This window comes from Macaca nemestrina, chromosome 4 (genome assembly GCF_043159975.1).
Source record: "Macaca nemestrina isolate mMacNem1 chromosome 4, mMacNem.hap1, whole genome shotgun sequence".
NCBI lineage: Eukaryota > Metazoa > Chordata > Mammalia > Primates > Cercopithecidae > Macaca > Macaca nemestrina.
Genome location: NC_092128.1, coordinates 15,359,033 through 15,385,615, shown reverse-complemented (window position 1 = coordinate 15,385,615; position 26,583 = coordinate 15,359,033). Strand labels below are relative to the sequence as shown.

Here is a 26,583-nt window from a genome sequence, read left to right as displayed (position 1 = left end):
GGCACTCAGACCAGGGAGTCCACTTGGGGCCTGGCAAATTAGGAGAGGCTTCGAAGGATGGGCAGGACGTAAGAATCCGGAGAGGAGAGGGATGTTTGGAGAGCAGAAAGTGGAAGGTTCCTGTAGGAAAATGATGGAGCTGTACTTGGAGAGGCAAGCGGGGCTGGAGGGCATAGGAGGTGAAGTGGCTCACCCAAGGAGCTCTTGAGCACTGGAGAGGCATTCATGATTTTTGAGTAGGTGCAGGGTGGGTCAGGAGGGCTGGTGAAAGCAGTGTTTTTGGAAGCTTTCTGGAAAGTTTCACCAGCAGAGATGTGTATTCGAGGGAAGTCAGTGATGGGTATGAGTTCACTTTTGGGCAATAGTAATATTAGCTGCAATGAATATTAAGCCCCGCATGTGAGAGCTGTGTGCCAGAGCTGTTGGGAAGGCACAGCCTCCAGGACTTAGCCAGGGATAAGCAACTGGAAGACAAGGGTGAGGGGAAGAGGAAAAACAAAGTCTCCAGGGCGATTTGGAGATTGGGGGTGTGGGCGGATGACAAGATTGCTGACAAAATAGAGAAGTCCAGAAGGGGAAATGGTTTGGACGGGAAGAGGAGGGGTCCAGCTGTCAGCGTATTGAGCAACAGGTCCCAGGAGAACTTTCAGCTGGGGCCGTCATTCAGTTAGAAATTCAGGGCCAGGTTTCAGGACAGGGCCAGAGATGTCTAGCATGGTAGTGGGACACAGTGACACTGTGACGCTGGAGGGTCAGGGTCGGAGCTGAGGAGGTTCCCAGGGAGTACAGACAGCAGGGACTGGGAGGTGTGGGAAGAAGAGTCAGGAGGAGAGTCAGGGTGCACTTGGAGAAGACAGCTGAGCCCTTCAGCGGGGTATTTGAGGGAGTGAGGACTCAAGGCTAGAGATTAGACTGTTGGGAAATCGTCACCGGTCTTGGGATGGCCTGTTTGTGCCCTGTAGTGGGAACACAATGTGAGGAGTTGAGGAGAGAGTGGGTGGTGAGAAGTGGGGCTACTGGTGTAGCCTGGTCTTAAAGATTGGCAGGGAAAAGGACTAAGGGAAGGTCTGTGTATCAGTGATGTGAGTGTGGTGTGTGTGTGTGTGTATATGCATATGTGAATATATGAGTGGCATATGTGTGTGAATGGTGTGTGTGTTAGTGTGTGGGTGTGGGTGTGGTGTATGTGTATGTGAGTATATGTGCATGTGTGAGCATGAATGTATGAGTGGCATGAGTGTGGTGTGATTGTGTGAGTGTGTATATGAGTATATGTGTGCATGTGTGAGCAAAGGTGTGTGCATGTGTGAGTGGTGTGTCAGTGTGATGTGTATAGTGTGTCATTGTGTATATATGTGTGAAAGTATGCATAAGCGAATGAGCACATACATTCATTGTATATATATGTGTGAATATGCACAAGCGAATGAGCACATACATACTTTCACACATATACACACAAGTGGTGTACGTGTATACATGTGAGTGTGAGTGGTATGTGTGGTGTGGTATATCCTTTTTTTTTTTTTTTGAGACGGAGTGCAGGCTGTCGCCCATGCTCACTGCAGCCTCCACCTCCCAGGCTCAAGCGATTCTCCTGTCTCAGCCTCCCAAGTAGCTGGGATTACAGGCACGTGCCACTACACCTGGCTAATTTTTGTATTTTTAGTAGAGACGGGGTTTCACCATGTTGGCCAGGCTGGTTTTAAACTCCTGACCTCAAGTGATCTGCCCATCTTGGCCTCCTGAAGTGTTGGGATTACAGGCGTGAGCCACCGTGCCTGGCTTGGTGTGGTATATCTGAATGTGAGTGTGCATGTGAGTGGTGTTTGTGTGTGTGGTATGGTATATGTGTGAGTGTGAATGTGTGTGGTATATGTGTGAGTGGTGTGTGGTGTATGTATGTGTGCATGTGAGTGGTGTGTGGGTAGGTATGTGTGAGGGTGTATCAGTCTGTGGTGTAGTGTATGTGGTTTTTGCAAGTTAGGGGAGAAGGGCTCGAGTACGTGTGTAACCCGGGGAAGCAGGTGATGGAGGGTGAGTGTTGTGGGAAAGCAGGGTCAGCCTGCTTCGGTCCTTGGAAGAGATCTTGGTGATGTCCCCTCCCCCTAGAGGCATCCCAGACAGCAAGGACAGAGTGGCTGCAGTGTGGATAGGAAGGACGATGAGGGAGCTTAAGCTGGCTGGCTTCCATGTCCTCAGCCATGTGGGAGGTGAGGTCATGGTGCCAGCAAGTGGGTGAAGCAGGTCGCGGCTAAGAAGATGGAGAGGTCTGGAACAGCTGTTGCGGGGAAGGCCGGGCTGGAGGTCGTGCGGGCGCTGCAGTGTTGTGAGCTCACTCTGCAGTGTTCAGCGACCTCTCCACTGCTTTTTGCAGCTTGGAAGCAGAAACAGGAAGCGGGTGGTGGTGTGACTTGGGGTGGAGACTGGGCTGGATAGCTGCGGGTGGCTGCACGTGCCCGGAGGGACAGTGAACCTTGTAGGAGTACATGGTCAGGGGACCAGGCTGGGGCATGATGGACAAAGTCCAGGGGTGGGTTGCGGGTGGGGGAACTAAGGCTTTTCTGGGTTCGCGTAGTAGGTGTGGATGGGGAGAGGAGAGGCAGATCATGGCTGGCAGGGGACTTGGAGGTAAATCTGAGGTCAAGGATGTACCATGATGGACGATGACTGAGTTGGAGGGAAGGTTGGTTTGAAGCGGTGGCATTGGTGCAGGCTGGCAGAGGGGACAGTTCTGGATAGAGGGTCCTGATGAACGGGGATACCCATGGGAGGTGATGCACATGAGGATTCTGTGCTTCTGAAGGAGGAGCCGGGCATTTAGAATGGCACTGGAGAGCAAGGACTGACGAGGCCCTTCACTCTGTCCCCGAGATGCCAGGAAGGGAAGACTGGAGGAGACAAAGTTGAAGTGAGTGTTCCAGGGAACGAGTCAGTTAAGAGATGGCAGGATCTTAAGGGAAAATGGCTAAGATCTGGGGAGTTGGACTTCTATGGACGCATGCTTCACTGGGCAGAAAGGATGCAACTCTGGGTACAGATAGGGGTCAGGGTGAGGGGCAGTGAAGCCAGGGCTGAGGGGAGAGGGGCTATGGAAGGAGGTAGCAGGGGAGCTTTGGAGGTTCCAGGTGTTACGGGAATGAAGGCATCCGCAGGTAGCACACTCGGTGATGGGGACATGGTCCTGGGTAGGCTTTTCCAGACATAGAAAAGACCCACCCAGTGCACTTGCTCCTGTGGGCGTGTCTCTGGCAGTCCTGGTGCAGGTCAGACAGCCCCTCCTGGAGTTCTCAGGGTTACCTCTCAGGGTTACTGGCGGCGCTGTCCTTCATCCACTCCCCACCGCAGTCCCCAGGATCCCCTAAATGGAAAGGTTGGACTGGCCTAGGGGACGGCCTTTGGACCTTCTCTGAGGCTGCTGGGGAGGGACCTGAGTAAGGTAGTCCAGAAGTCCCTCACTCGAGGGACAGGGTCTCTGTGTGGGGGTGGGGCTGGGTTCTTGCAGACAGCTCAGTGGGTTTAACCTGCAATTCCTGCCTGTGTTGTATCCCCACGCTGACAGGGGCTGCTCAGCAGCAGGCAGGCCGGGTAGGTGTGTGTGCGCGTGTGTGCACGCTGTTGCGTGCCCCTGTCCCATGGGGGTGATGTCCGAGCATGCTCTGTGGAGTTGATGCGTGGCCCTGGAGTGTCTGGTGCTTCAGTGACCCGAGCTGCTGTGTGCGTGGCCTCCGTCTGCTCAGTCATTCTGGCCTGTCTGTGACTGCTCAGGGGGTTTGGGCAAAGCGGGCGGAAATGTCTTGCTGTACGAGATCCAGGCTTAGGTCCTCTTCCCCTGTTATTTGTGTGGTGCTGGGGATGGCGGGGGTAGGGGGACAAGGGAGAAGCTTTAAGGGTCAAGCCTGAGCATCTGGGACATGAGCTGGGAGCTAAGTCCTCATCGGAAGAAGCCGGGTAGGCTGGCCTGGGGGGGTGGAGGCAGCAACCCTCGAGAGTGTGAAGAAAGTGTTGGGATTGCAGGTGCGCTCCCCTGGGGCCCCAGGGCCCCTGACTCTGAAGGAGGTGGAGGAGTTGGAGCAGCTGACCCAGCAGCTAATGCAGGACATGGAGCATCCTCAGAGGCAGAACGTGGCCGTCAACGGTGAGCCCACCCCACCGGGACAGCCCCACCCTGCCCCCTATCCGAGCGGGCTGATCCCTCACAGCCCTACATACTTCCTTCTATTTACTGCTGTCTTCTCCGGCTTTCCCAGAACTCTGTGGTCGATGCCATCAACCCCTGGCCCGGGCGCAGCCGGCCGTCCGCGCTCTGGGGCAGCTGTTCCACATCGCCTGCTTCACCTGCCACCAGTGTGCGCAGCAGCTCCAGGGCCAGCAGTTCTACAGCCTGGAGGGGGCGCCGTACTGCGAGAGCTGCTACACTGTGAGTTGGGCTGTGCTGGGCAGTCAGGCCCTGGAAGCTGGCTGTGGGGTGCCGGTTCCCTGCCAACCTCCTCCTGCTGCCTCCTCAGGACACCCTGGAGAAGTGCAACACCTGCGGGGAGCCCATCACCGACCGCATGCTGAGGGCCACGGGCAAGGCCTATCACCCGCACTGCTTCACCTGCGTGGTCTGTGCCCGCCCCCTGGAGGGCACCTCCTTCATTGTGGACCAGGCCAACCGGCCCCACTGTGTCCCCGACTACCACAAGTGAGGACCTGCCATCTGCCTTCTGGGCTTCTGCCGCGCTTGGTCTGGTAGTCACCCTAGCATCAGGACAGCCCCAAACCCTTGGTGTTGCTTTCTGGTCCCATGTCCTGTGTGTAGACAGCAGGGACCAAGTCATCTGGATGTAGCTGTCCAGGGGCCTTAGGCCTGGACATCGAGTCCTGCTGCTGGCTGGTCCCTCCCTCGCCCTTGATCACTGAAGCTTATCGTGTGTCTATGTCAGCATTTCGTGAAGTGTGCTGGAGTGACTTCATTTCACACAGGCTGGGTTCTAAAAGTTCTTCTGGAGATCAGCTGTTTGGAAATCTGGTTTCTCCTCAGAAACAGTGTTTAGAAGGTGACTCCTTTTCCAGGCTGACCCACAGAACCTCAGTGCAGCTGTGGGAACAGTGCAGAATCTGACCCCCACCTCCAGTGGGGGTCAGTGTTTGGGCAGACACTTTTAGGATTCCACCTGGGGTGGCCACAACTTCACATCCCTCCACAGTGCCAGGCAGTCAGGGCAGAGGCAACATGCGTTGGGGTGGGCGGATTGGGGGAAGGTGAGGGTCAGGGAAGCAGGATCGGATGGGAGGGGTACCTCAGGGCTGGCTTTCTGCAGGAGCTGCAGTGTGAATGGGACAGTAAGGATCTAGTGGGAGAGAACACCGTGGCAGGTGTGTGGAAGGATATCTTGCTTTGGGAGAGTGACTGGGGAGGCAGGAAACTCCCTTTGATGAGGGCCAGTCATGGTGGCTCAGTCTTAGGCCCTTCTGGTGGGCTTCCTCCACCTAGAGATGCAGGGCAGAGAAGTCTGCCTCCTGGCTGCACAGCCTGGCTTCTGTGTGTGCACACAGGGGATGAAAGCCCTGGCTAACTGCTGGCCCTTTCTCCCCCTTCAGGCAGTACGCCCCGAGGTGCTCCGTCTGCTCTGAGCCCATCATGCCTGAGCCTGGCCGAGATGAGACCGTGCGAGTGGTTGCCCTGGACAAGAACTTCCACATGAAGTGTTACAAGTGTGAGGTCAGCCATCCCTCTGGGCTCCTTGGGCTGGTTCCGACCAGGAGGTGGCGGGAGATGCTGCTTACTAACTGGGTGGTGGAAAGCGCCAGCATTCAGGAAACAGGGCTGTGATTTTGAGGGTGGCTCATGGTGGCAGCCCATCTGCCCTGCCTGAATCCTTCCTGCCGCTGCAGGAAACAGGGCTGTGGGACTTCTGAGGTCACTTTGAGTCATGGATAAGCCAAGAAACAGGACAAGCCAATAGGAGGGAAGGGCATGGTGTTTTACTGTGGTAGGGGATGGGGAGACAGGAGTTGAGAGAAGAAGTCTTCGAATGGAGGTGAGCCAGGATGGAAGAGGCCCCCAAACCTCTCTTTTATTAGGGCGGTGGTGGGCAGGGGAGCAAACACCTTGGAAGCAGTTCTACCCACTGCTTGCCCTCCTGCAGGAAGGTGCTAGTGGGTGACTGGAAGCAGGATAGGGATGGGGAGTTGGGTGTGGCTGGAAAATGCGATGACACCAGCTCTGAGCCATGAAGCATCTTTCTAATTCCACGATGGAGCTGCACGGGGTGGGGTAGGGTGGAGCAGAGCAGGGGCCTTCTGGTCCAGTGCCCCTCACCCTTCCTTCTTCCCAGGACTGCGGGAAGCCCCTGTCGATTGAGGCAGATGACAATGGCTGCTTCCCCCTGGACGGTCACGTGCTCTGTCGGAAGTGCCACACTGCTAGAGCCCAGAGCTGAGTGAGGACAGGCCCTCTTCAAACCGCAGTCCATGCCCCATCGTGGACCACCCACACTGAGACCACCTGCCCTCACCTCAGTTATTGTTTTGATGTTTAGCCCCTCCCATTCCCGACCCCACTCTAGCATCCCAGGTGCCCTGACCCAGGGCCCAAGATGGCCTAGGGATGCAGGGTCCCCACCCTGGGGTCTAGTCCTCGCCCATCCTGCAGGGATTGCCCACCGTCCTCCAGACACCCCACCTGAGCGGGGCACCAGGTTTAGTGCTGCTGCTTTCACTGCTGCACCCACGCTCTCGGCCAGCCCCCGGAGCAGCCTTTGTACTCTGCTTGCGGAGGCTTGGGAGATGCCCTGACCCTCCAGGACATTCCCACCCTCCCCCGTGCTGCCAGGTTGTAGCTATAGCTACAAATAAAAAAAAAAAAAAACCTTGTTTTCCAGAATTCTCAGTAGTCAGCTCTTTTGTAGTGCCTACAGCCCTCGTGGGTGGGATGGAGGCAGAAAATCAGTTCCTGTTTATTTACAAAAATATATGTGTATGTATGTATATATATTAACCCCTCACCTCCCTCCCATGATCATCCTTTTACTTCTACCCCCACCTCCCTTTTAAAACAAAGAGGTTTTCTGGGGTGCAGAGCAGGGTTCTCCTGAGAGTGGGCAGGAGCAGCACCGAGAGCCTAGTCTGGCAGGTTGTGGGAAGGGGCGCAGGGAGTGACCATGAGGGACCTTGGCCCCGTCCTCGCTCCTTGCTCCCTGATTGGGTGTGGGGTGAGAGGAGGGCTCAGTCCTTGAATCCCTGAATACTGCAAAGAATGCGCTTCTGGTGCCCGGGCAGTGTGATTCCCATCTGCGTCAGGTCCCTGTGGGCAAGGAAGGGTGGGGGCATGAGTACAGAGGCTCCACCCCGACAGCCCTCCCCTGCCCAGACAGCCCAGCTCCTTACTCAGCGGTCAGCTCCAGCACACACTCCATGGTGTCCAGCCCAGCCGAGTGGAAGTGCAGGATGTAGCGTTTCATGCGTATGGACTCGAGCCACTCAGAGACGCTTCGATACGGGATCCCATCTGAGCCGCTCAGGCTGGGCAGTCGAAGAGTCACCCTGTGGGATATGGGCTCGTCGGTGACACGGGAGTACAGGGGCTGATCTGGTTGGCCTTAGCCTCTGAGCGTCAGCCGCCAGCACTGAAGTTCGGTGTCTGGGCACAGAGATCATCTAGACTGGATCGACCCCACCATTATCTCTGAGCCCATTTCCTGGCCTGTTTCCCGGTGTACTCACAACAGCGGACTGGCTGACAGTCCTGCTCTGTCGACAGACCTATGGAAAGGGACTGCCCTGGAAGCCCCAACAGAAGTGGATCACCAGCCTGTCTCCTGAAGGAGTGGCCGGTTCTGGGCACCTGACTGGGGGCTGGTTAAGACATGGAAGTCTCCTGTCTGAGAGGAAGCTGAAGGTAGAACAGAGGCCCTGGCACCTGGGCGTGGTCCTGCCTTTTTTCGTAGTGGCTGCTTGAGTTCTGGGAGCAGTCCTTCCTCACCACCTTCAACTTCGGCTGTTATTCTTGCACTCTGACACCCACAATACAATGAGTGTTCCTGTACTAAAGCTCACCAGAGCCAAAAACCATTAGCAAAGTAAATCTGCTGGGGGAAAAAATATCCAGCATTCCAGAAAGATTAGCACATGCAGTCTCCAGTGTATGAGGGAGTTGCGCTCCAAAAGATAGTTTCAAAAGTTGGGACTTAGAGCATGTTTTCTCCCAGAAACAAGGTTATATATGGTGGTTGGATACAGAGGTCAGTTGGCCACGCTGGCTACCCAATAAAGCACTTGAAGTACAGCCTTGCCTGTCTCCCTGACCGGAGTGCCCCACCTACCCCTGCCCATCAGTTCGTTCTCTACATTCAGGCCATATTTTTGGTAAAATACAACTCTGACCATGTCCCCTCCAGTGGAGAGTTTTTAAGAATTCGTTCTCTAGGCCAGGCCAGGTGGCTCACACCTGTAATCCCAGCACTTTGGGAGGCTGAGGCGGGTGGATCATGAGGTCAGGAGTTCAAGACCAGCCTGGCCAACATGGTGAAACCGTGTCTCTACTGAAAGTATAAAAATTAGCCGGGCGTGGTGGTATGTGCCAGTAATCCCAGCTACTCAGGAGGCTGAGTCAGGAGAATCACTTGAACACTGGAGGTGGAGGTTGCAGCGAGCTGAGATTGTGCCATGTTACTCCTGCTTGGGTGACAGAGCAAGACCCCCATCTCGGGGGGAAAAAGAAAAAAAGAATTGGTTCTCTGCACTCAGGGTAAAGTCCAAACTTCTCAACAGGGTTGGTCCTCTTTGTGTTGACTCTGGTTGTCTCTCCAGCCTCATGGATGCTATTCCGAAAGACGATGCTGCAGTCATCCTGCACTATCTGCAACCTACCAGCCCTCAGCTCCCCACAAACTAGCCATGTGATCCAGGAGCATTCCCAAACCCTGCAAGGCTGCTCCTGCCTACCCTACCCCAGCCTGGCTGCCCAAGCCCCCTGGAGCAGGTACCAGGTCATAAGTGCAGCTGTTATCTCCAATGTCCAGCAAACAGCTTACACCAGTCAGTCCTCCAAAACTTCGTGAATGGATGACCCTTTCCTCCACATGCAGAAATATTTCTATGGGGAAGAGGATGCATCCCAAGACTGGGCCACAGTATAACGCAGTGGGATTGGCAAGGATGGCTCCAGGAGTGTCCTAGGTGAAGCAGCCAGAGAAGGGAAAAGATGGGACCCCCAACCTCGAGCCCAGGTGAAGTGAGGGAACTGGGGCCCAGCTGTAACTGATTTTCTGCAAATATGCGTGATCTAAAGCTGACCTCTTGGACTCTTCCCCAAGGGCATGTCTGTGGTCTTGCCTCATACACTGGACTTGGTCCAGAGCTCCCCAGGCCCAGCACTCGGAGGTGGCTGAATGCCCATTTCCACTCTCCTAGCACTGCTTCTGGGTTCCCTAGTCCTTCCCCCACATGGTTACCTGGGGTCAAAGTTGGCAATGGTCCGCAGGGAGTGGGGGTTGGCAAGCACTTGCTCCAGATGTGCCTGAAGCTTCTGGAAGTGTGGCCGGCGGGCACGGTCATATGCCCAGCAGTTCTTCATAAGCTCATACAGAGGCGCAGGGCAGTCCACAGGAGGGGGCAACCGGTACCCATCCTCAATGCTCTTCATAACCTGCACGGCAGGACAGGAGGATGCTCTAGAGTAGCAAGCTAACCTGGAGGCCCATGAGAAACCGAGGGTCACATAAGATAATTGCAGTGGAGATTTTAGGCAGGATGGGAGGAGGTGGGAGGGCCAAGATGGAAGGATCACAGTGGGAGGATCAGGGTGGGAGGAGTAAAGAGAACAGGGCATGAGGTAAAGGACCAGAGGAGCCAGGAGTACAGAAAAACCAAGGGTCATCAATAAATAAAGACATTTGCAGGAAAAGGCCATGGGAGGACCTTGGGAGGGAATAAGAGGTGTGAGAGATGAGATGAGGAAGAATATTCTGGGCTCACCTCCTGATTGCTCATCTCCCCATAAGGCTTGTCCCCAAAGCTCAGCACCTCCCACATCACAATCCCAAAGCTCCACACATCGCTGGCCGTGGTGAAGATCCTATGGGCAATGGCTTCGGGGGCTGTCCACCGGATAGGGATCTTTCCTCCCTAAGAAGGCACATGGGTCAGGGACGGAAAGTTACGGTGTCCACCTGAGCACGAGTCTTTTGCTTATTTTATTTTATTTTTATTTTTATTTTTGAGACAGAGTCTCCCTCTGTTGCTAGGCTGCTGTGCAGTGGCGTGATCTCGGCTCACTGCAACCTCCATCTCCTGGGTTCAAGTGATTCTCCGGCCTCAGCCTCCCGAATAGCTGGGACTACAGGTGCGCGCCACCACACCTGGCTAATTTTTTGTACTTTTAGTAGAGACGGGGTTTCACCATGTTGGCCAGGCTGGTCCCGATCTCCTGACCTCGTGATCCACCCACCTCAGCCTTTCAAAGTGCTGGGATTACAGGTGTGAGCCACTGCACCTGGCTGAGGCTTTATGCACGTGACTGTGTGAATGGCATGTTATGGGGCAATGTGAATGTGCATTGGGTTTGTACTGGGCTCTCACCTGAGTTTCATATGTGCCATCAAAGTCATCCAGGAGGCGAGTCAGGCCAAAGTCAGACACCTTGCAGCACAGGTCTTGATTCACTAAGATGTTCCTGGCAGCCAGGTCCCGGTGGACATAATTGTGATTACTGAGGTAGTTCATGCCAGATGCTATGCCCTGCAGCATGGCCACTAGCTGCCCAGGGACCAGCTGGTCCTCCTGCTCCTGTAGCAGGGTGAGCGGGTGAGTCGGGATGGGCCGGGTCTCCTCCTAGTGCCCAGGGCACCATGGCGCATCCCCCTCCCCAGCTAGTCCTCTGCCCTCCTCACCCTCAGGAAAGCATCCAGGGCTCCATTCTCCATAAATTCTGTGATGATCATGATCGGCTTTCCTGAGACACAGACACACGTATCACACTCAGAAGCAGGCTTCCTGCCCCTGGCCGCACATCCTCCCTCCACTTCCAGTGGTTTCGCCCCTCCTTCCTGCATTTCCCGCCCCCAGCTGAGGGAGAGCGCTCCTCATACTCTTTGTGACGACGCCTTCCAGATGCAGAATGTGCGGGTGGCTAAACTGGCCCATGATAGTTGCCTCTCGAAGGAAGTTCCACCACTGGCCACCTGGGGATGTGTCTTTTAAGGTCTTAATGGCCACAGTCTTGCAGTCCTGGCTGGGGAGCCTCAGGGTCCCTCGATAGACTTCCCCAAACTCTCCTGGGTAGAAAGAACATAGGCTGTGGCCCGATGCACTGCAGGGCTCCTCCAGGGGACAGGCAGCAACTCCTCCAGTCCCCCGGCCCTTTTCTTTTCTGGAGAATCAGAAGCATGGAGTGCCCTTCCCGGGACAGGGCGTGGGCTGTCCTTGCTGGGGAAGGTCAGAGTCTGGAGCTGGAGTGCAATGCTGTGACCTGTTCACCACTGTCTCCCAGTGTTTGCACAGTTCTTGGCTCACAAAAGGTGCTTGGTAACCGAAGGGTGAATGAACCCTGTGGAGCGGGACCAGGCCGTGCTCATGAAGAGCAAGCCAGTCTGGGGCTAGTACCCAAGTGGCAGGGACGCTGGCTATGGCCGCCTCTCTTCTGTGAGCTCCTCTGGTCCCAGCTCACCTGGCTCAGCTGCACAATTGGCAAGGACACCGCCAAGCTTTGTTCTCCACTGAGACCCATTTCCTCTGGTGACCCAAGGGATCAGGGCAGCCCAAGGACACTGGGCCTCTGATGGGGTGGAATGCCAGGCTAGGGAGGGAATGGCTCCTACATTTGGGCATTATCAGAGAACATCCGGGCCCTCAGCACAGCAACACTTCTGTGGATGAAAACAATGTGTTCAATGCCCTTTATCAGAAACTCCAAAACCACAGAAGCAAGTGTGTAGGAGACAGGGGTTGCTCCAGGGCACCTGATGAGGGGTTTTTAACAAGAACACAATGGTTCAAAGAGGATACAGAGCGGAGCAGAGAGTGAGTCCATCCGGTAACTCTTGGACCAGAGAAGCCAGCTGGGCTCCCCAGAGAAGCGCTGGAAGGAAGGGGCCTGCTGGTGGCTCTGTGCTGCCCCACAGGGGGGTCCTGCTGCGGTGCACGGCGGGACTCACCTTCTCCTATGACAGTGTCCCCCATCAGCCACGCTGGATCGAGCTCCCGGGTAAAGTCCAAGGCTCCCTGTGCAGGGTCCTCGTATGCCTGGAGGTCCACATAGGGCTTCAGCCACAGCTTGTCCTCTATGGGCAGAACAGGGGGTTGGGGAGTACCAACATCAGGGCTCAGGAGTATGGGGGTCAGAAGGCCCAGCAGCGGACCACACACTTCTCCACACCTCCCTGTTTCCCAAGGTGACTCCTGTTTGGGCTGAGGTGGGAGAAAGTCTCCATTTAGCAACTAAGCCTTTCTTCTCCCTGTCTATGCTCCAAGCTCCGCTGTCTTCACTCCACAAGGTCCAGGGCGGTGGCCAGGATCCAAACCCAAAGAGCATATTTGCTGCCTGAGTTGCCCAATCTTCTCAGCGGCCAGTCCCCACACCACTCTGGTCAGTCGCACCTCGTTCACATTCCCAGACAGAGCCATGCCTGGCTCCCACCCCGGTTGCCCAGATGGACCACTCACTCTCCCCTTTGTGGGTCACCTAATGAGGTGACAAGCAGGAAGCTCATAAGCCTCTGAGGACATCAATCCTCCTCCTGCCTGGCCTCGGCCCACAGGCCTGGCCTCCAGGATGCGGAGGGCTGTCCAGAGCCCAAGGTGACAAGACAGCAGCACCAGCAGCGAACGGACACTAACAGATAATTGCATCAGAGCCACTGGGGGCCATCAGTACAAAGTTAATTAACCAAAGTTAATTAGGTAGCAAAACACAAGAGCTCTGGGGACAACAAACCCCACATGTCCCCCCAGAGTTGGCCTAGCAACTATGTCCCTTGATCCCTTCCCACCTCCCAACACACACACACGGACACACACACACAGGTGTGCACATGCATGTGGGGACATACGCAGGTGCACCTGGCTCACCTCGATCCACATTGGTGGCGCGGTCACGCTGCCTCTGCTGCCTCTGCCGCTGGGCTCTCCTGCAGGGGTTGGGGACCAGCTCCTTCAGGGCCCCAGGACCACCTCAGGGGTCCGAGGGACTCTGGCTGAATCTTCCCCAGAAATGGGGAGGGAGTGCAGGATGGGTGTGAGGACTCACTGAGCTTTGGTACTAGGGGATGGGAGGGTCATTGGGGCTGCAGTCAGGGGCTTCTGACCCAGGGCTGGTGGTTGGGGAGGGGGCAGGAGCTGGCACCTGGACCGGAAAACGAGAATCCCCAGCAGCAAGGCTGCACCAAGCAGCAGCCCAAAGATGACAGCTATGATCTCTCCTCCAGACAGGCCCCTGGACACTGGAGGCACAAAGGGGTGAGGAAGTGTTGGGACTCACAGTCCGTAGAAATGAGGGGGGTTAAAGGACAGGGCCCTGGGTACACCTAGGGGTCAGATCTTTCAGTGTGCATCAGATCGGTGTCTTTCCCTCACCCCCGGAAGAAAGGAATGTGTGTGCATGTGTGTAGAGGAAGAGGAAGGGTCACTATGTGGAACAGGAGCTGAGTTGCCTCAGTGGGGCAACAGGTGTATGTGTGTTGGGGCAGAACACAAGATACCCCACCTGGTGGGCTGGTCCGAAACTCATGATCAGGGGAGAAAGGGCCAGGACCCAGTGGGGTCAGCATTCGGACTCTGACGATGTATGTGGTGTCGGGCTGCAGCTCTGTCAGCAAGACCCTGGGTTCTAGAACCATTTGGTACCGTTCTTCATCCTGTGGGTTGGAGTTGCATTAAGCGGGCAGTGTTGAACCAGACCCGGGTGGATGTGATGGACAGCATCAGAGCACATAGGGAGGGGCTGGAGAGCAGAATGGTTACGACAGGGTTCTTCACAGCCTTTTGCCCTGAGAAAGCCACACAGTAGACTTCGGGTGGATTCCTCCCACCCCACATCCCAGGCTAGGAATGTTGGGGTGTGCCGGGCACAGATACTGAAGACTGTCTCTCAGTAGCATCCTGACCTGGTTCAGCACGTGCAGCTCATAGCTCAGGTTCCCCCCAGGGCTTCGGGGCCGGGACCCCGCCCAGGTCAGCTCAAGTTGCCTCGGTTCTTTCTTCACCAGTCTCAGAGACAGGCCCGACAGTGGCTCTGGGGGTCCGGAGGGATAAGGTTGGATATGTAAGGAAAAAGGAAATAACCTTAGTAACTTTCCTATGGCTTCTTGCCCACCAATTTGTCCCTGTGGTCTTAAGCCCTTGTTAAGCCAGGTCCCTGTCCCAGCCCCTCTCAGCCTCTCACCTGCATGCCCCATGCTGATGCTGACTGAGGTGCTGGCATGGCCAGAGCTGCCCAGCCCTGACACTCCATTTTGGGCTTCCACATTAAAGGTGTAGTTGGCGTAAGGTTCAAGGCCACTGACATGCACTGCAGATGTGGTGAGCCCCCGGGCCCCTGGCGAGAAGTGCACGCCTACCCCACAGGGCTGGCAGGGCCCCCCGTCCTGCACTGTGCCCTGACACTGGGAACACCTCACACTGTATCTGACATCCTGGCGTCCCCCCATATCTGCTGGGGGTTCCCAACGCAGGGAGAGCTGAGTCCCTGATGCCGAGGAGCTCAGGTTTTGGGGGGCTGAAGGGGGACCTGTGGGAGAAGAGGAGCCATCAGTAGAAGCCAACCGCGCTGTCACCCGAGCTGCTGTTCCCCGGCCTCCACCACCACCCAATCCTCGATGTCCTCTGAAGTCCTCCTAGGGAGATTTGATTTCTACTGGGTTTGACTACATCTCTGCATTCTTCTAGGGAGAGCAAGGTGCCAGGGCAGGGGCTAAAAGTGCCTGACACCCTGGACCATCTCCAATATCTGACAAACTCTGGAAAAATCCAACCCTGACAAAATCTCAGCAAAGATCCAGCCCCTCCCTCCAGATGGTCACGCCCCACCCCCTGGACTCACGTGTGCATGCCACCTGGGGGCCCTCCCCAGGAGCTCTGTAATGGCCGCTCTCACAGGTACAGATGGTGGACCCCTCAGACTCAGCCGTGCTGTGCTGGGGGCACGTGAGACAATGAGGTGTGTCCATGTCCATCCGGTAGGAGCCGCTAGGGCAGGCTGGAGAGAGAACACAGCAGAGCAGTGGTTCTGTAAATGTTTTTACAGGCAGAACCACCACCACCCCTTCCTGCCCCAATCCCTTCTACTGGAAACATCTCTGCATGTGTGTGTCTGCTGCTCTGGGACACTCAGGTTAAAAACCCACTGAGGCAGAGCTCTGGCCGCCTTCTCTGCAGGGGTACTCCTGCAATCCTCCCGAGTGGTTCCTCAGGTTCTCACCACCTCCATTCTTACCAACACATCCCTTGCCACTGCCACCTTCCTCATAGCCAGGCTCACAGTGGCACCGTCCTACAGGCACCAGCCACTCGCCATCAGGGCTGCAGTGCATGCGGGGTGCACCTGAGGGCCTGGGGCTGGGGCTGGCCTGCGCGTGGGGCAAGCAGGTCCCTGCCACTTCCACCAACCCAGCGGGGCCAGGCAGAGTGTCAGGGAACTGGGCCAAGCCATTCAGGGTCTCAGGACAGCGCTGGTAGAAGACCCGGACAGACACCAGGGCCACACAGGCACCTGGGTTGTGGAAAGCGAGGTAGAGGCCACGGCGGGTCAGGTGGCCCAGGGAGCAGCGCTCCACATTCAGCTTCATGGAGCCAGATGCGAGGTCTCGAATGGTAAAGCTCTGGTCTGCGGCCACCGTGGTTACCTGGGTAGAGGGTGGGGAAGAAAGGGGAACAATGGCAAAGTCCTGCTTCTTTCCCACATAACAGAAACAATTGTTTGCTTAATACTTTACACAACCATGAACAATGAGCTTTGTATGTGTGAGGTGCCAGGCTAAGCATTTATGTGCATTATGCTATTTAGCTCATGCAATCCTCTTATGAGGCAGGATGGCTTATCGTCTCTATTTAATAGATGAGGAAACCAAGGCTAATAGAAGTTAAAGACCTTGTATAAGATCACACAGCGACCACATCATGGGGCTAGGACTGGAATCCAGGCACTGGGACTCTACAGTCCATAACATTTCTACTATTCAGAGGCATTCCCTAAACCCAGTGCCAATAACACGATCAGTTATAGAGCATGTCATTATCAATTTCTTACTTAGTAACAAATTTTACAACATTTTCTCTTTGGAAAGAAACAAGAGCACATCGTATCATCAAATGCTCCTTCCTCTTCTGCATCCCAGGATGTTTTTTTGAGTAGGAAAGAAAGAGATGTGCCAGAGAGTACTAGCCTGCAGGGAATTGTCTTGCTACGTGACTCCAGTGATACTAAGGGAGTAGGTTGCTTATGAACATCACGGGTATCGATAGGAAAAGTCTGAATAACTCTGTGCTACACTTCCCCCCTCCACCATGGCATCCTGTGATCTCAGTGGATGCTTATAAAAGCCTATAAAATAGATATAGCTGGCCCTATTATTGTCACTATTTTATGACTAGGCAACAAAAGCTGGAGAGGTTAAATGACATCCCCGAAGTCAGGGCACAGCAGAAAAGGTACTCAAATCCAGCCCTTCTGATTTCCAATGCCACATTGTTCTTTTTTTCTTTAGAGACAGGATCTTGCTCTGTCGCCCAGGCTGGAGCGCAGTGGCACAGTCACAGATCACTGCAGCCTCAAACTCCTGGGTTCAAGTGATCCTCCTGCCTCAGTCTCCTGAGTAGCTGGGACTACAGGTATAGACCACCATGCCCAGGTGATTTTTAATTTTTTGCAGAGATGAAGTTTTGCCATGTTGCCCAGGCTGGTCTCAAGCTCCTGGCCTCAAGTGATCTTCCCACATCGGTTTCCCAAAGCACTGGAATTACAGGCACAAGCCACCATGCCCAGGCCTCAAGTGCCAAATACTTTTCATGATTCTACCTCTGTACCCTCTTCCTGTCTCTGCAACCTTCTCTGGCACCCAATAAGGAGCCAGGCAGGGATCTGTACCAGGACCCAGATGGCATGGAGGGAAGCAGCACCTTCTGGAACAAGGGCCGTCGGAGCTGAATGCCCACATCCTGGTCACTCTCCATGTACAGAAGGTTGAAGGTCTCCTTGCAGCCCAGAGGCCCGGCTCCCCCAGGGAAACTCTTGCAGTCCCGCAAGGTGAACTGCAGCTCCACGTGGACCCGGGAAGCCTCCTCCCCGCGGTAGATCCAGTTGGAGCGAAGCCAGTGGTCAGTGTCTCTGCGTCCTTGCACTGGGCAGTCCTGGTACATGTACAGGGGTGTCCCATTCAGTATCTGTTGCCGTTCACTCCACTGCAAGGAGGGAATCAGAGTCAGGGACCAGATCATCTCCTGCTCCCCAAACCCTTGGTTTTTAGAGCTGATGGAGAAGCAGCTGTGTCAGAGCCCCTCAGGTTTATGCTACTTGTCCTGCCTCTCCCCACCCCTCAGTTCTGGGACAGTAGACTGAGTGTTTAGGGTTGGGGATTTATTTGATTATAAGATGGGTAAGACAATAGTCCCTTAACATCCCCAGTTGATCCTGGTCCCTTCAGTTAGTCTGGTCCCTTATTTCATCAGCAGAGCTGTCAGGTACCCCCAAGGCAAAGCCCTTCTGTTTGTTCAAGAGGATATTGATGAATTTTTTTGTTTTTCAGAGACAGGGTCTCGTTCTGTCGGCCACACAGTGGTATAATCAAAGCTCACTATAGCGTCAGACTCCTGGGCTCAGTCTCTCAAGCAGCTGGGACTATAGGTGCCTGCCAACACACTGGGCTACTTTTTTTTTTTTTTTTTTTTAAGTAGAGATGAGGTCTTACTATGTTGTCCAGGCTGATCTCAAACACCAGGATTCAGATGATCCTCCTGCTTGGCCTCCCAAAGTGTGTAAGCTACCACACACAGGCCAAGATTTATTTTTAATTATTAAAACCCCTTAGATTTGGAGGGTAAGAACAAGCACAGAACTGTATAGGGGATTCTCATCTTCTCCAATATTTCAATTATAGCCATCAGCAAAATCAACAATTGACAGATTTGGCTGGACTTCTTGATACTATCTAGTTGACTCCCCTTAACTTTTTGTTTGTTTGTTTGAGGCAAAGGTCTCGCTCTGTCGCCCAGGCTGGAGTGCAGTGGCACAATCTTGGCTCACTGTAACCTCCGCCACTCAGGTTCAAGTGATTCTCCCACCTCAGGTTCCTGAGTAGTTGGGATTACAGGCATGCACCACCACACCCAGCTAATTTTTTGTATTTTTAGTAGAGACAAGGTTTTGCCATGTTGGCCAGGCTGTTAGCTTCTTCTATCTGAAAAGAACTTTTAAACTTAGTAATATTAATGGCTAGCAGTAACATAGTGCTTACTGTGGCCCAGTCACCGGTTTAAACACTTTCTATGAGGAAACTGAGGCACAGGGAGGTCGAGTGACTTGCCAAGGTACTCAGCTAGGAGAGGCAGAGCTGGAAAATGAGCCAGGCATTCTGGGCTCCAGAATTCATGCTCTTAATCATTATACCTCTGTGTGCTTATTGTGAAAAGTCAAAAAGTAAAGACTTACACAGAATAAAGTTTAATTCCCTCACCCTCATCCTTCCACTCTCATTCTCAGAGGAAGCCACTCTCAACAATTTTTAGCAAAACTTTCCAGACCATTTTCAATGCCTCCAGAGAACTGCTTGAATGTTTCTGAGTTTTGCTTTCAACACGGGATCATACAAGTGTTATTTTGTAACCTACTTTCTGTTTTCACAAATAATAAGTATTTTGAGGGCCGGGAGTGGTGGCTCACGCCTGTAATCCTAGCACTTTGGGAGGCTGAGGCAGGCAGATTCCCTGAGGTCAGGAGTTCAAGACCAGCCTGGCCAACAGGGTGAAACCCCCCGTCTCTACCAAAAATACAAAAAAATTACCCAGGTATGGTGGCACCTGCCTGTAATCCCAGCTACTTGGGAGGCTGAGGCAGGAGAATCGCTTGAACCCAGGAGGCGGAGGTTGCAGTGAGCCAAGATCTTGCCGCTGTACTCCAGCATGGGTGACAAAGCGAGACTACCTCTCAAAAAAGTCTTTGAAAGATAGCCACAAAAGTGTATATAGAGCTATCTTACTTTTTTTTTTCTTTAGCAAACCATAAGTAATACTCCATTGTAGAGAAGGCCATAATTTATTTAGTCATTCACCTAGTGTTGGACATTTAGACATCTTCTAGTTTTTTTTTTTCTTTTTAAAGAAATCATGTGCAGATTGATGTAAGATTTCCACGGAACTGCCATATCAAAGGGTAGACATACTACAAGTTTTACAAGATACTGTCAAATTGTCTTCCAAAAAAGGTTTATCAATTTACACTTCCACCAGCAACACAAGAGGGTTCATTTTCTCAAAACTTCATCAACATAGAATATTAATAACCTTTTTGCTTTCTGCCAATCCTAGGGTCAAAACACAGCTTCTTAGCATTTTAATTCACATTTCTTAGAGGACGAAGTTGTATATTTCTCTTTTGTTCATTGGCTATTGGCATGTTTATGCAATTATCTGTCTATAACCTTTGCATGACATTCTATTGTCTTTTGATTATTCATTTGGATGAGTTTTTTTTTAAACATATTATAGACATGAATCATTTCCTTCAAATGTATGTTGCTAATATTTTCTCCCTGTCTGCCATACCAGTTAGCTTTGCTAATGATGTTTTGATGTGGACATACATTCTAAATTTCTTCCATAATCACATCTACAGTATTTCCCTTCATGATTGCTGGGTTGTATATTTTACTTGGGAAGTTTTCCTACCTCAAGATTATAATGATCTATGTTTTCTCCTAAAATTTGTGTAGGTTGGCTTTTAGGTTTAGATTTTAGCTTTCTTAGAATGAATTTTGTGTATAATGGAAAGATATATCTTTATATTTTTATTAAAAAATGATGCATATTTAACTATCAGTTTATTAACTAGTTGTTACTTTCCATATTGATTTGCAATTCCAATGCTATCACATACTAAAATCTCATATATGTCGGCTTGTTTTTGGACTTTCTATTCTGTCCCATTAACCTGAGTGACCTTGTGCAAGCCATATGTTGTAGTTATAGCTGATGGTTCTGATATCTGCTTGTCAGACAAGTCTCCCATTTCATTCTTCAAAAACTCTTCTGAACCATTTTTAAGTATTTCCTCTGTCAGATGAATTTTCAAAAGCTCTCAAATTCTATAAAGTATTCTATTGATATTTTTATTGCAACTCCATAATTTAATGCAGAATAGATTGAGGCCCTTAGAAAGTTCACTTTCCCCAGGTTTTTACTCCATTATAATACAGGGGCCCTCATCCCTACCCTCAGCTCTGGGAAAAGGCAAAAAAAATCACTAATCAAAAATTTGAGGTGAGGTGGGGCAGAAACAGAAGCTGCTACGAGGCACATATTTTTGCATTATGTTAGGGTGTTCAAAGATTGGGCAAGGGGTATCTAAAAGGCAAGGAAGCTGGAATGAGAAAGGCACCAAGAGTCTGCTCCTAAGAAAGGCTGTGCTGGGACAGCCCAAGTGGATGCACTGGCGGGGGTCAGGTGGACAGGGTGGCGGGTGGTTAATGTGCAGCTCATTAGCCAGATTGCCGCGGCTGCAGCTGGAGCCAGGAGAAGCAGATGTTCCCAGCTGTGACTTCCCTCTCCCAGTTCCAGCAGTAACAGATGGGCAAGAGCCAGCTGTCCAGGGTCAGCAGTAAGGATCCTTTAGCTTATCACTCAGGCACTGCTGGCTGCCACATGGGTGCATTCTGGACCTGAAGGCCTGCATGCGTGTGTGTGTGTGTGTGTGTATGTGTGTGTGTGTGTGTTTTGAAAAGATGGGGAGAAGGAGGGGGACAAGGTAGATAGTGGGAGTGTGTGACTGCTGGCTGTCTCCTTGCCCTCCCAGCATGCAGTACTGTTTTGTCTGAGCTGAGAAAGGGGCCTTGCTGCCATTCCAGTCAAATTAGGGAAGAGTTATTTGGGTGGAGGTGTCAACGGCCCAAGGAAGGCCCATGGGAGCCTGCAGATGGACCTGCAGCTATCACTGTGGGTGATTAGCTGGTTTATGAGGTAAGTCACCTAATAGGGCTGGATCTTCCAAACGGCCCCTCCTGGAGGATCCACTATGGTTTAGTCTATTAGCTCTAATTACAGGCTACTCTGTGGGAGAACAGAGAACAGAGAATGGAGCCAGGACTGTAGGACCCAGAGGGAAAGAAAGCAAGTAACCCTGACCCCAGAAACAGAGGCTGGATTGAAGTCTCAAGTACTGGGGTAAGGAAGGAAACCCTGAGAGAAGGGGTTTCAGAGCCAGAGTTGTAGATGCTCCAGTAACTTAGGCAGCCCCCTGTGGTTCTGTGGCCAGCTGTGCTGCCGGCAGAAAGGGTGCTGTGAATTGTAAAATATATATTTGGTCTTTGTTCTCATTTCCTGGCAAACAACCCCTAAAACGCTCAAAATCCCCAAAGCGACAAATGTCTTTTTATATGCCAATGAGCTGACTGACGGGGATGGGAACTAGACTGGGGTCAGGGAGGCCTGGGTGGCAGAAGCAACCTTGTGATTGGAGTTGGGACTTTCAGCCCCACCCCCAACTTGCAGGAAAGGTAGAGGCTGAAGGTTGAGCTGATAACCAATGGCCAATGACCTAATCAATCACGCCTATGTAATGAAGCCTCCATAAAAGCCCAGAGGGACAGGGTTTGCAGGGCTTCTGGACAGCCAAACATGATTAGGTCGCTGCAGGGTGGCTCTCCTCCTTCACATATACCTTACCCCATGCAGCTATTCCATCTGGTGTTCACGGTATCATTTGTAATATCCGTTATCATAAGCCAGTAAATATAAGTCAATGTTTCCCTGAGTTCTGAGAGCCATCCTAGCAAACTAATTGAACCCGAGGAGGGTGGTCAGGTAAACCTGATTACATCCGATGGAACAGAAGTATAGGTGACAACCCATTACTTGTGATTGGTGTCTAGAGGGGGGCAGTTTTGTGGGGCTGAGCCCTCAACCTGAGGCTATCTCCAGGTAGATAGAGTAAGAACTGAATAAGATTAGAGGACACTCAGCTACTGTGCAGTGAAGAATCTGCCAGAGAACTCACTGCAGGCAGGAGGAATCCCTCCACGCATTTTGGTGACCACAGGTCACCGAAGTGATCTGTGTTGAGAGTGCAGTAGGAAAAAATTGAGTTTGATTTTTCGTACATCATCAGAGGTGCTCTCTGCATTTGAGTCTGAATATGCTGTCTCGGACTCACCCCACAACCTGTTCACTGAGTCTTAGGAACATCCAAGGAAGGAAGGGAATTGGAACAAGCTCTGACACTTTCAAACAGCTGGAATGCATGGTGTGCATGGAGTCAGCCTGAGGAGGTGTGGAGGATGAGCTAAGGGCTCAAAAACGTTTAGGGGAGCAGCTTTTAACTTTGGAGGAGTCAAAGACCCTTTGAAGAATCTGATGAAAGTTTTGGCTGGCCTCTCTAGGAAAAAAAAAAATGCCCGCTTACGTATACAGAATTTACAGTATACTTTCATGGGGTTTCCCCAGCCCCTGAAACCTATCAATGCAACTTCATTGGGATGAATGGATCTCAGATTGAGGATGCTTTTCTGCCTTTTCTGTCCCTCCCCAAGCAAAGCACTGGTCTCAGTCTTCAACTGTCCCCAGCATGGTGCATTCTCTCCCTGGGTATGTGAGCTCCTCTCCCCCTCACAAGTATCAACTTGTATTCACAATATTCCAAAGTATTCACTGGAGGAGCCAGGCCATTCAAGCGTTCATCTTGGGGAGAATTCTGACCGCCCCCCCCACCCCTTGTCCCATTCAGGAGGCTCTGACTCAACCTCCTCTCCCCCTCCCTGAGGAGACACTTCCAGTTTTTCCTGCTCTTTTCTCTGTTCCTCCACCCACCTCTCCACCCCATTTCCCACTGGCCTTCAGGAGTCTTCCAAGATCCTTCCCTCCCCTGACACTTACCCCATCTTTTGGGGGATCCAGCAGCCAGCCCAGCTCTCCCTGTGCCTTGCTTGTGTCCATCAGAGTAACTGAAAGTGGGGAGAAAAGAAGTCTGTCACCTCTGGGGGAGGAGGTGCCCCTGCAGCTCACATTCCTCATTCTGGGGCCCCAGCCCCAGGCTGCAACATCCTGTTCCTAAAAGCTGTGACTTCCTGAGGCTTAGGGGAGAAAAAGGGCTCAGGACTGAGGAGTGAAGAGCTCCAGGGATTTCACTCTTTCTGTGTGTGAAGGAAGGAAGGCAGAGTGGGACAAGGTTTGGAGCGCTGGGTCTTCCACCAAAGTCAATGCAATAAGAGCAGCCCCACAAAACTCTTCGGTTACCCAGGCTGCTGAGGCCTGGGGCACCCATCAGCTGCAGGATTGGAGCGGGTGGAGGGCAGGAGGAGCTCACCTATGCTAGCCAGGAGTGGGCAGGGTGGACCGGGGACCTCGGAAGTGGTTTCGTGGGTAGGGAGGCTCACCTCCAGTGTCCGAAGCCTGCTTTGGCCTGACCTGGCCAGTGATCAGAATCGTGAAGTGGGGATAAGAGGCACAGCTCCCTGCCTGGGAAGTGGTGGGGAGTAGGGCCGGACAGGGTGTTCCAGCTTTCACATGGAATATTCGACTCGGAAAACTGGGAACCCCTGTGGCGTCAGTCCTAACCCTTCCCCCGGAGGCGGGTCCCTCTGTCCCTGGCCTAGGTTGGCAGGAGGCGACTTGCCACCTTCAACTTCCAAGGGCTCAGATCTCTGGGGTGGACGCCTGAAGCTGGGACTATCTGGGAATGCAGGCAGCGGTGCGGGTGCAGGTGCTGCTTCCTGGCAAGGGTCAGGAACTCCCTCCTCACTGCCAGGCGCCGATTGCTGGCCTGCGGGAGTTGGGGTGACTGACCCGGGAAAGTAGCCGCTTGGGGTTAAAGACCAAAGATGGGCCTGGCCAGTCGACAGCCCGGCGGTCGGGCACAGCGAGAGAGCTGGCGAGGGTCTCGGGGAACAGGGCCTCCTGAGGAATGCCGGCTTCTGCAGGGGGGTGCTGGCCTGGCCCCGGGAGGGGGGTGGGAGCGCGGGGGCGGGGGCCCGAGGGCGGGGGCGCGAGGGCGGGGGTTGGTACCTTCCTTGGTGCGCGCCCCCGGGGGCAGCGGGGTGCAGAGCAGCAGCACCAGCCCGAGCCCCAGGGGCCAGCGCCGCTCCATGGCTCCGGGCCGGGACCTGGGACAGCTGCCCGGACTGCAGGGTCTGGTCGCAAGGGACTGGGGGAGCCTGGCGGGCCGGGCGGGGGCGGGGGGCGGGGCCAGTGCCGGGGGCGGAGTCCCGGCCTCACCTGGTTCACCTTCTTAAAGGGACAGCAGGGCAGGAAAGAAACTTGCTAGACTGGTAATCATATTCAAGAACTGGAGGCGTCTTGACCCTAATGGGACTGCGGGCGCCGCCTAGTAGGTGGGATTAAGAATTGATGAACCTTTTCCCAATTCTAATCCTAAACTCAACCCAGTCTTGATCCAGCTTTTAACCTAATTCTACCTCTGACTTGAATTACACTCCTATATTCCTCTTTCTCTCTTTCTGCAGACCCCAGAGCTGGGTAATAGGACCGGAGAAGGCAGGGGTAAGAGTCACATCTTCACCCTCCAGCAGGGGAGGCTTAGATGACCACAGTGCAAGGTGGGGTACAGCCCGCAGTGAAGCATCTGGAGGTTAGAAGAGGAAGCAAGCCCAGTCGTCGGGGCACGTTAGTTGAGTGTTCAGGGAGAGCTGGTGTGACCTGGGTTTTCAGTGGCAGAGATTGGGAAAGGCACCAGCAAGGGCCTGAAGGCAGGGAGCCTCAAGGTGCGCCCAGGGAGTGGTGAATGGACCAGTTTGACTGCTGGGGCGCAGGATTTGTCTTGGGAATCAGGGCAGAAAGGCAGGTGCGGGCCAGGGCTGGGTAAACAAGAAAAGGAGTTTGAACCTTGCCATGCACTTCCACAGCAGACATGAATATCTGCTTAAGGTTCCAGCTACAGGTGGCAGGGAAGAATATTTTAACCCATCTTAGTGGTGTCAAGCCACTAAGAAGGTGCCCTCTAACCTCCTTGCAGACTTCCTTATATTCTTTTTCTTTTTTGAGATGGAATCTCGCTCTGTGGCCCAGGCTGGAGTGCAGTGGCATGATGTTGGCTCACTGCAACCTCCGCCTCCCGGGTTCAAACGATCCTCCTGCCTCAGCCTCCCGAGTAATTGAGATTACAAGAGTCAAGTGTGCACCACCACATCCAGCTAATTTGTCTATTTTTAGTAGAGAAGGGGTTTCACCATGTGGGCCAGGCGGGTCTCGAACTCCTGACCTCAAGTGATTCCTCCTGACCTCAAGTGATCTCCCTGCCTCTGCCTCCCAAAGTGTTGGAATTACAGGCCTGACTTACTGCGCTCTGCTGAGACTTCCTTATATTCTATTTAGTAAATATTTGTTCAGTTTCTACTATGCATGCAGGAAGCTCTAGAAGCACCTAAGAACAGAAGGACAATGTCTGCCCTATATAAGCTATTACTTTGGGGATGCTGGGGGTTGAGACATAAATAATTGCACAGATGATTCAAACGGCGGGCAGGAGTGGACCCCAGGCAAGGTACACACAGGAGCCACAGTGGCTCAAAGGGGAATGATGCATTTACAAAAGAGGCTAGGAGTCCACTCCTGGCCCTCCTTCTTTCACTCCTCCTTGGCTCCATCCCATTTGGGTAAATTGTTCATAGTTTTTCTATCATCTACATTGTTGCACATTTCGGTACTGTGAATGAAGGGAGGTGGTGGATTGTAGGTGCTTTTTCTCATTTCCAAAATTTAATGCGTCTCAGGTGTTTTTTTTTTTTTTTTTCCTTTCTTATGCAGGTACGCATATGACAAACACAGCCCGTCAGTTCTTGGCTCAGACTATCCTTATTTGCATAAATAAATGTAATTCATGGGCATTGGTTAGGAAATTCATGTTGAACATACAGAAACAAAATGGAAAGTAGAACCCTCTGCCCTCCAACCGTCTAATTTCTGCTCCCCAAGTTAACCACCATCAACTGTTTCTTGTAAGTCCTCCTAGGATTCCTTCCTCACGTGTGTCAGGCCTCTGAGCCCAAGCCAAGCCATCGCATCCCCTGTGACAGGCACGTATACGCCCAGATGGCCTGAAGTAACTGAAGAATCACAAAAGAAGTGAAAATGCCCTGCCCCGCCTTAACTGATGACATTCCACCACAAATGAAGTGAAAATGGTCGGTCCTTGCCTTAAGTGATGACATTACCTTGTGAAATTCCTTTTCCTGGCTCATCCTGGCTCAAAAAGCTCCCCCACTGAGACCTTGTGACCCCCACTCCTGCCCGCCAGAGAACAACCCCCTTTGACTGTAATTTTCCTTTACCTACCGAAATCCTATAAAACGGCCCCACCCTTATCTCCCTTTGCTGACTCTCTTTTCGGACTCAGCCCGCCTGCACCCAGGTGATTAAAAAACTTTATTGCTCACACAAAGCCTG

The 26,583-nt window shown here is 52.9% G+C and overlaps 2 protein-coding genes and 1 long non-coding RNA gene across 5 annotated transcripts in view; 2 read left to right on the top strand and 1 right to left on the bottom strand.

Moving 5' to 3' along the window:
• Positions 1-6,871, top strand: part of LOC105471178 (zyxin) — a 9,951-nt gene extending 3,080 nt beyond the window's left edge. Inside the window, exons 6-10 of the mRNA XM_024789534.2 lie at positions 4,018-4,138; positions 4,251-4,420; positions 4,509-4,687; positions 5,587-5,707; positions 6,324-6,871. Coding sequence (XP_024645302.1) covers positions 4,018-4,138; positions 4,251-4,420; positions 4,509-4,687; positions 5,587-5,707; positions 6,324-6,428 — 696 coding nt within the window. The 3' untranslated portion in view covers positions 6,429-6,871. The remainder of the gene's footprint in view (positions 1-4,017; positions 4,139-4,250; positions 4,421-4,508; positions 4,688-5,586; positions 5,708-6,323) is intronic.
• LOC105471171 (EPH receptor A1) lies at positions 6,512-24,319 on the bottom strand. 3 transcript variants are annotated; one of them, XM_024789531.2, is made up of 18 exons: positions 24,187-24,319; positions 23,059-23,126; positions 17,098-17,379; positions 15,416-15,824; positions 15,023-15,178; positions 14,366-14,710; positions 14,088-14,215; positions 13,688-13,838; positions 13,328-13,424; positions 13,054-13,112; positions 12,141-12,266; positions 11,076-11,261; positions 10,878-10,939; positions 10,567-10,773; positions 9,964-10,113; positions 9,441-9,634; positions 7,375-7,530; positions 6,512-7,291 (listed from the first exon to the last, which is right to left on the bottom strand). In XM_024789531.2, exons 1-18 carry the CDS (start codon positions 24,266-24,268, stop codon positions 7,213-7,215), a joined length of 2,937 nt encoding a protein of 978 aa, XP_024645299.2. In that variant the 5' UTR covers positions 24,269-24,319; the 3' UTR covers positions 6,512-7,212. The 3 variants fall into 3 exon arrangements, with proteins under 3 accessions (XP_024645299.2, XP_024645301.2, XP_070950417.1); XM_024789533.2 differs by having other exon boundaries at positions 15,692-15,824; positions 24,187-24,315; XM_071094316.1 differs by lacking the exon at positions 24,187-24,319 and adding an exon at positions 23,559-23,682.
• LOC105471172 (uncharacterized) lies at positions 23,701-26,583 on the top strand. Its single transcript, XR_981027.3, has 3 exons — positions 23,701-23,903; positions 24,645-24,681; positions 25,945-26,583. It is a non-coding gene; the product is annotated as an uncharacterized lncRNA (long non-coding RNA).

Coding starts and splice junctions, on each gene's coding strand:
- LOC105471171 (XM_024789531.2), bottom strand. CDS start 24,268: ATGGAGCGGCGCTGGCCCCTGGGGCTCGGGCTGGTGCTGCTGCTCTGC. Junction 11,262..12,140: donor GGACACTGTCATAGGAGAAG/GTGAGTCCCGCC, acceptor CTTTCTACCCAG/GAGAGTTTGGGGAAGTCTAT. Junction 10,940..11,075: donor GGAAGGCGTCGTCACAAAGA/GTATGAGGAGCG, acceptor TCTGTGTCTCAG/GAAAGCCGATCATGATCATC.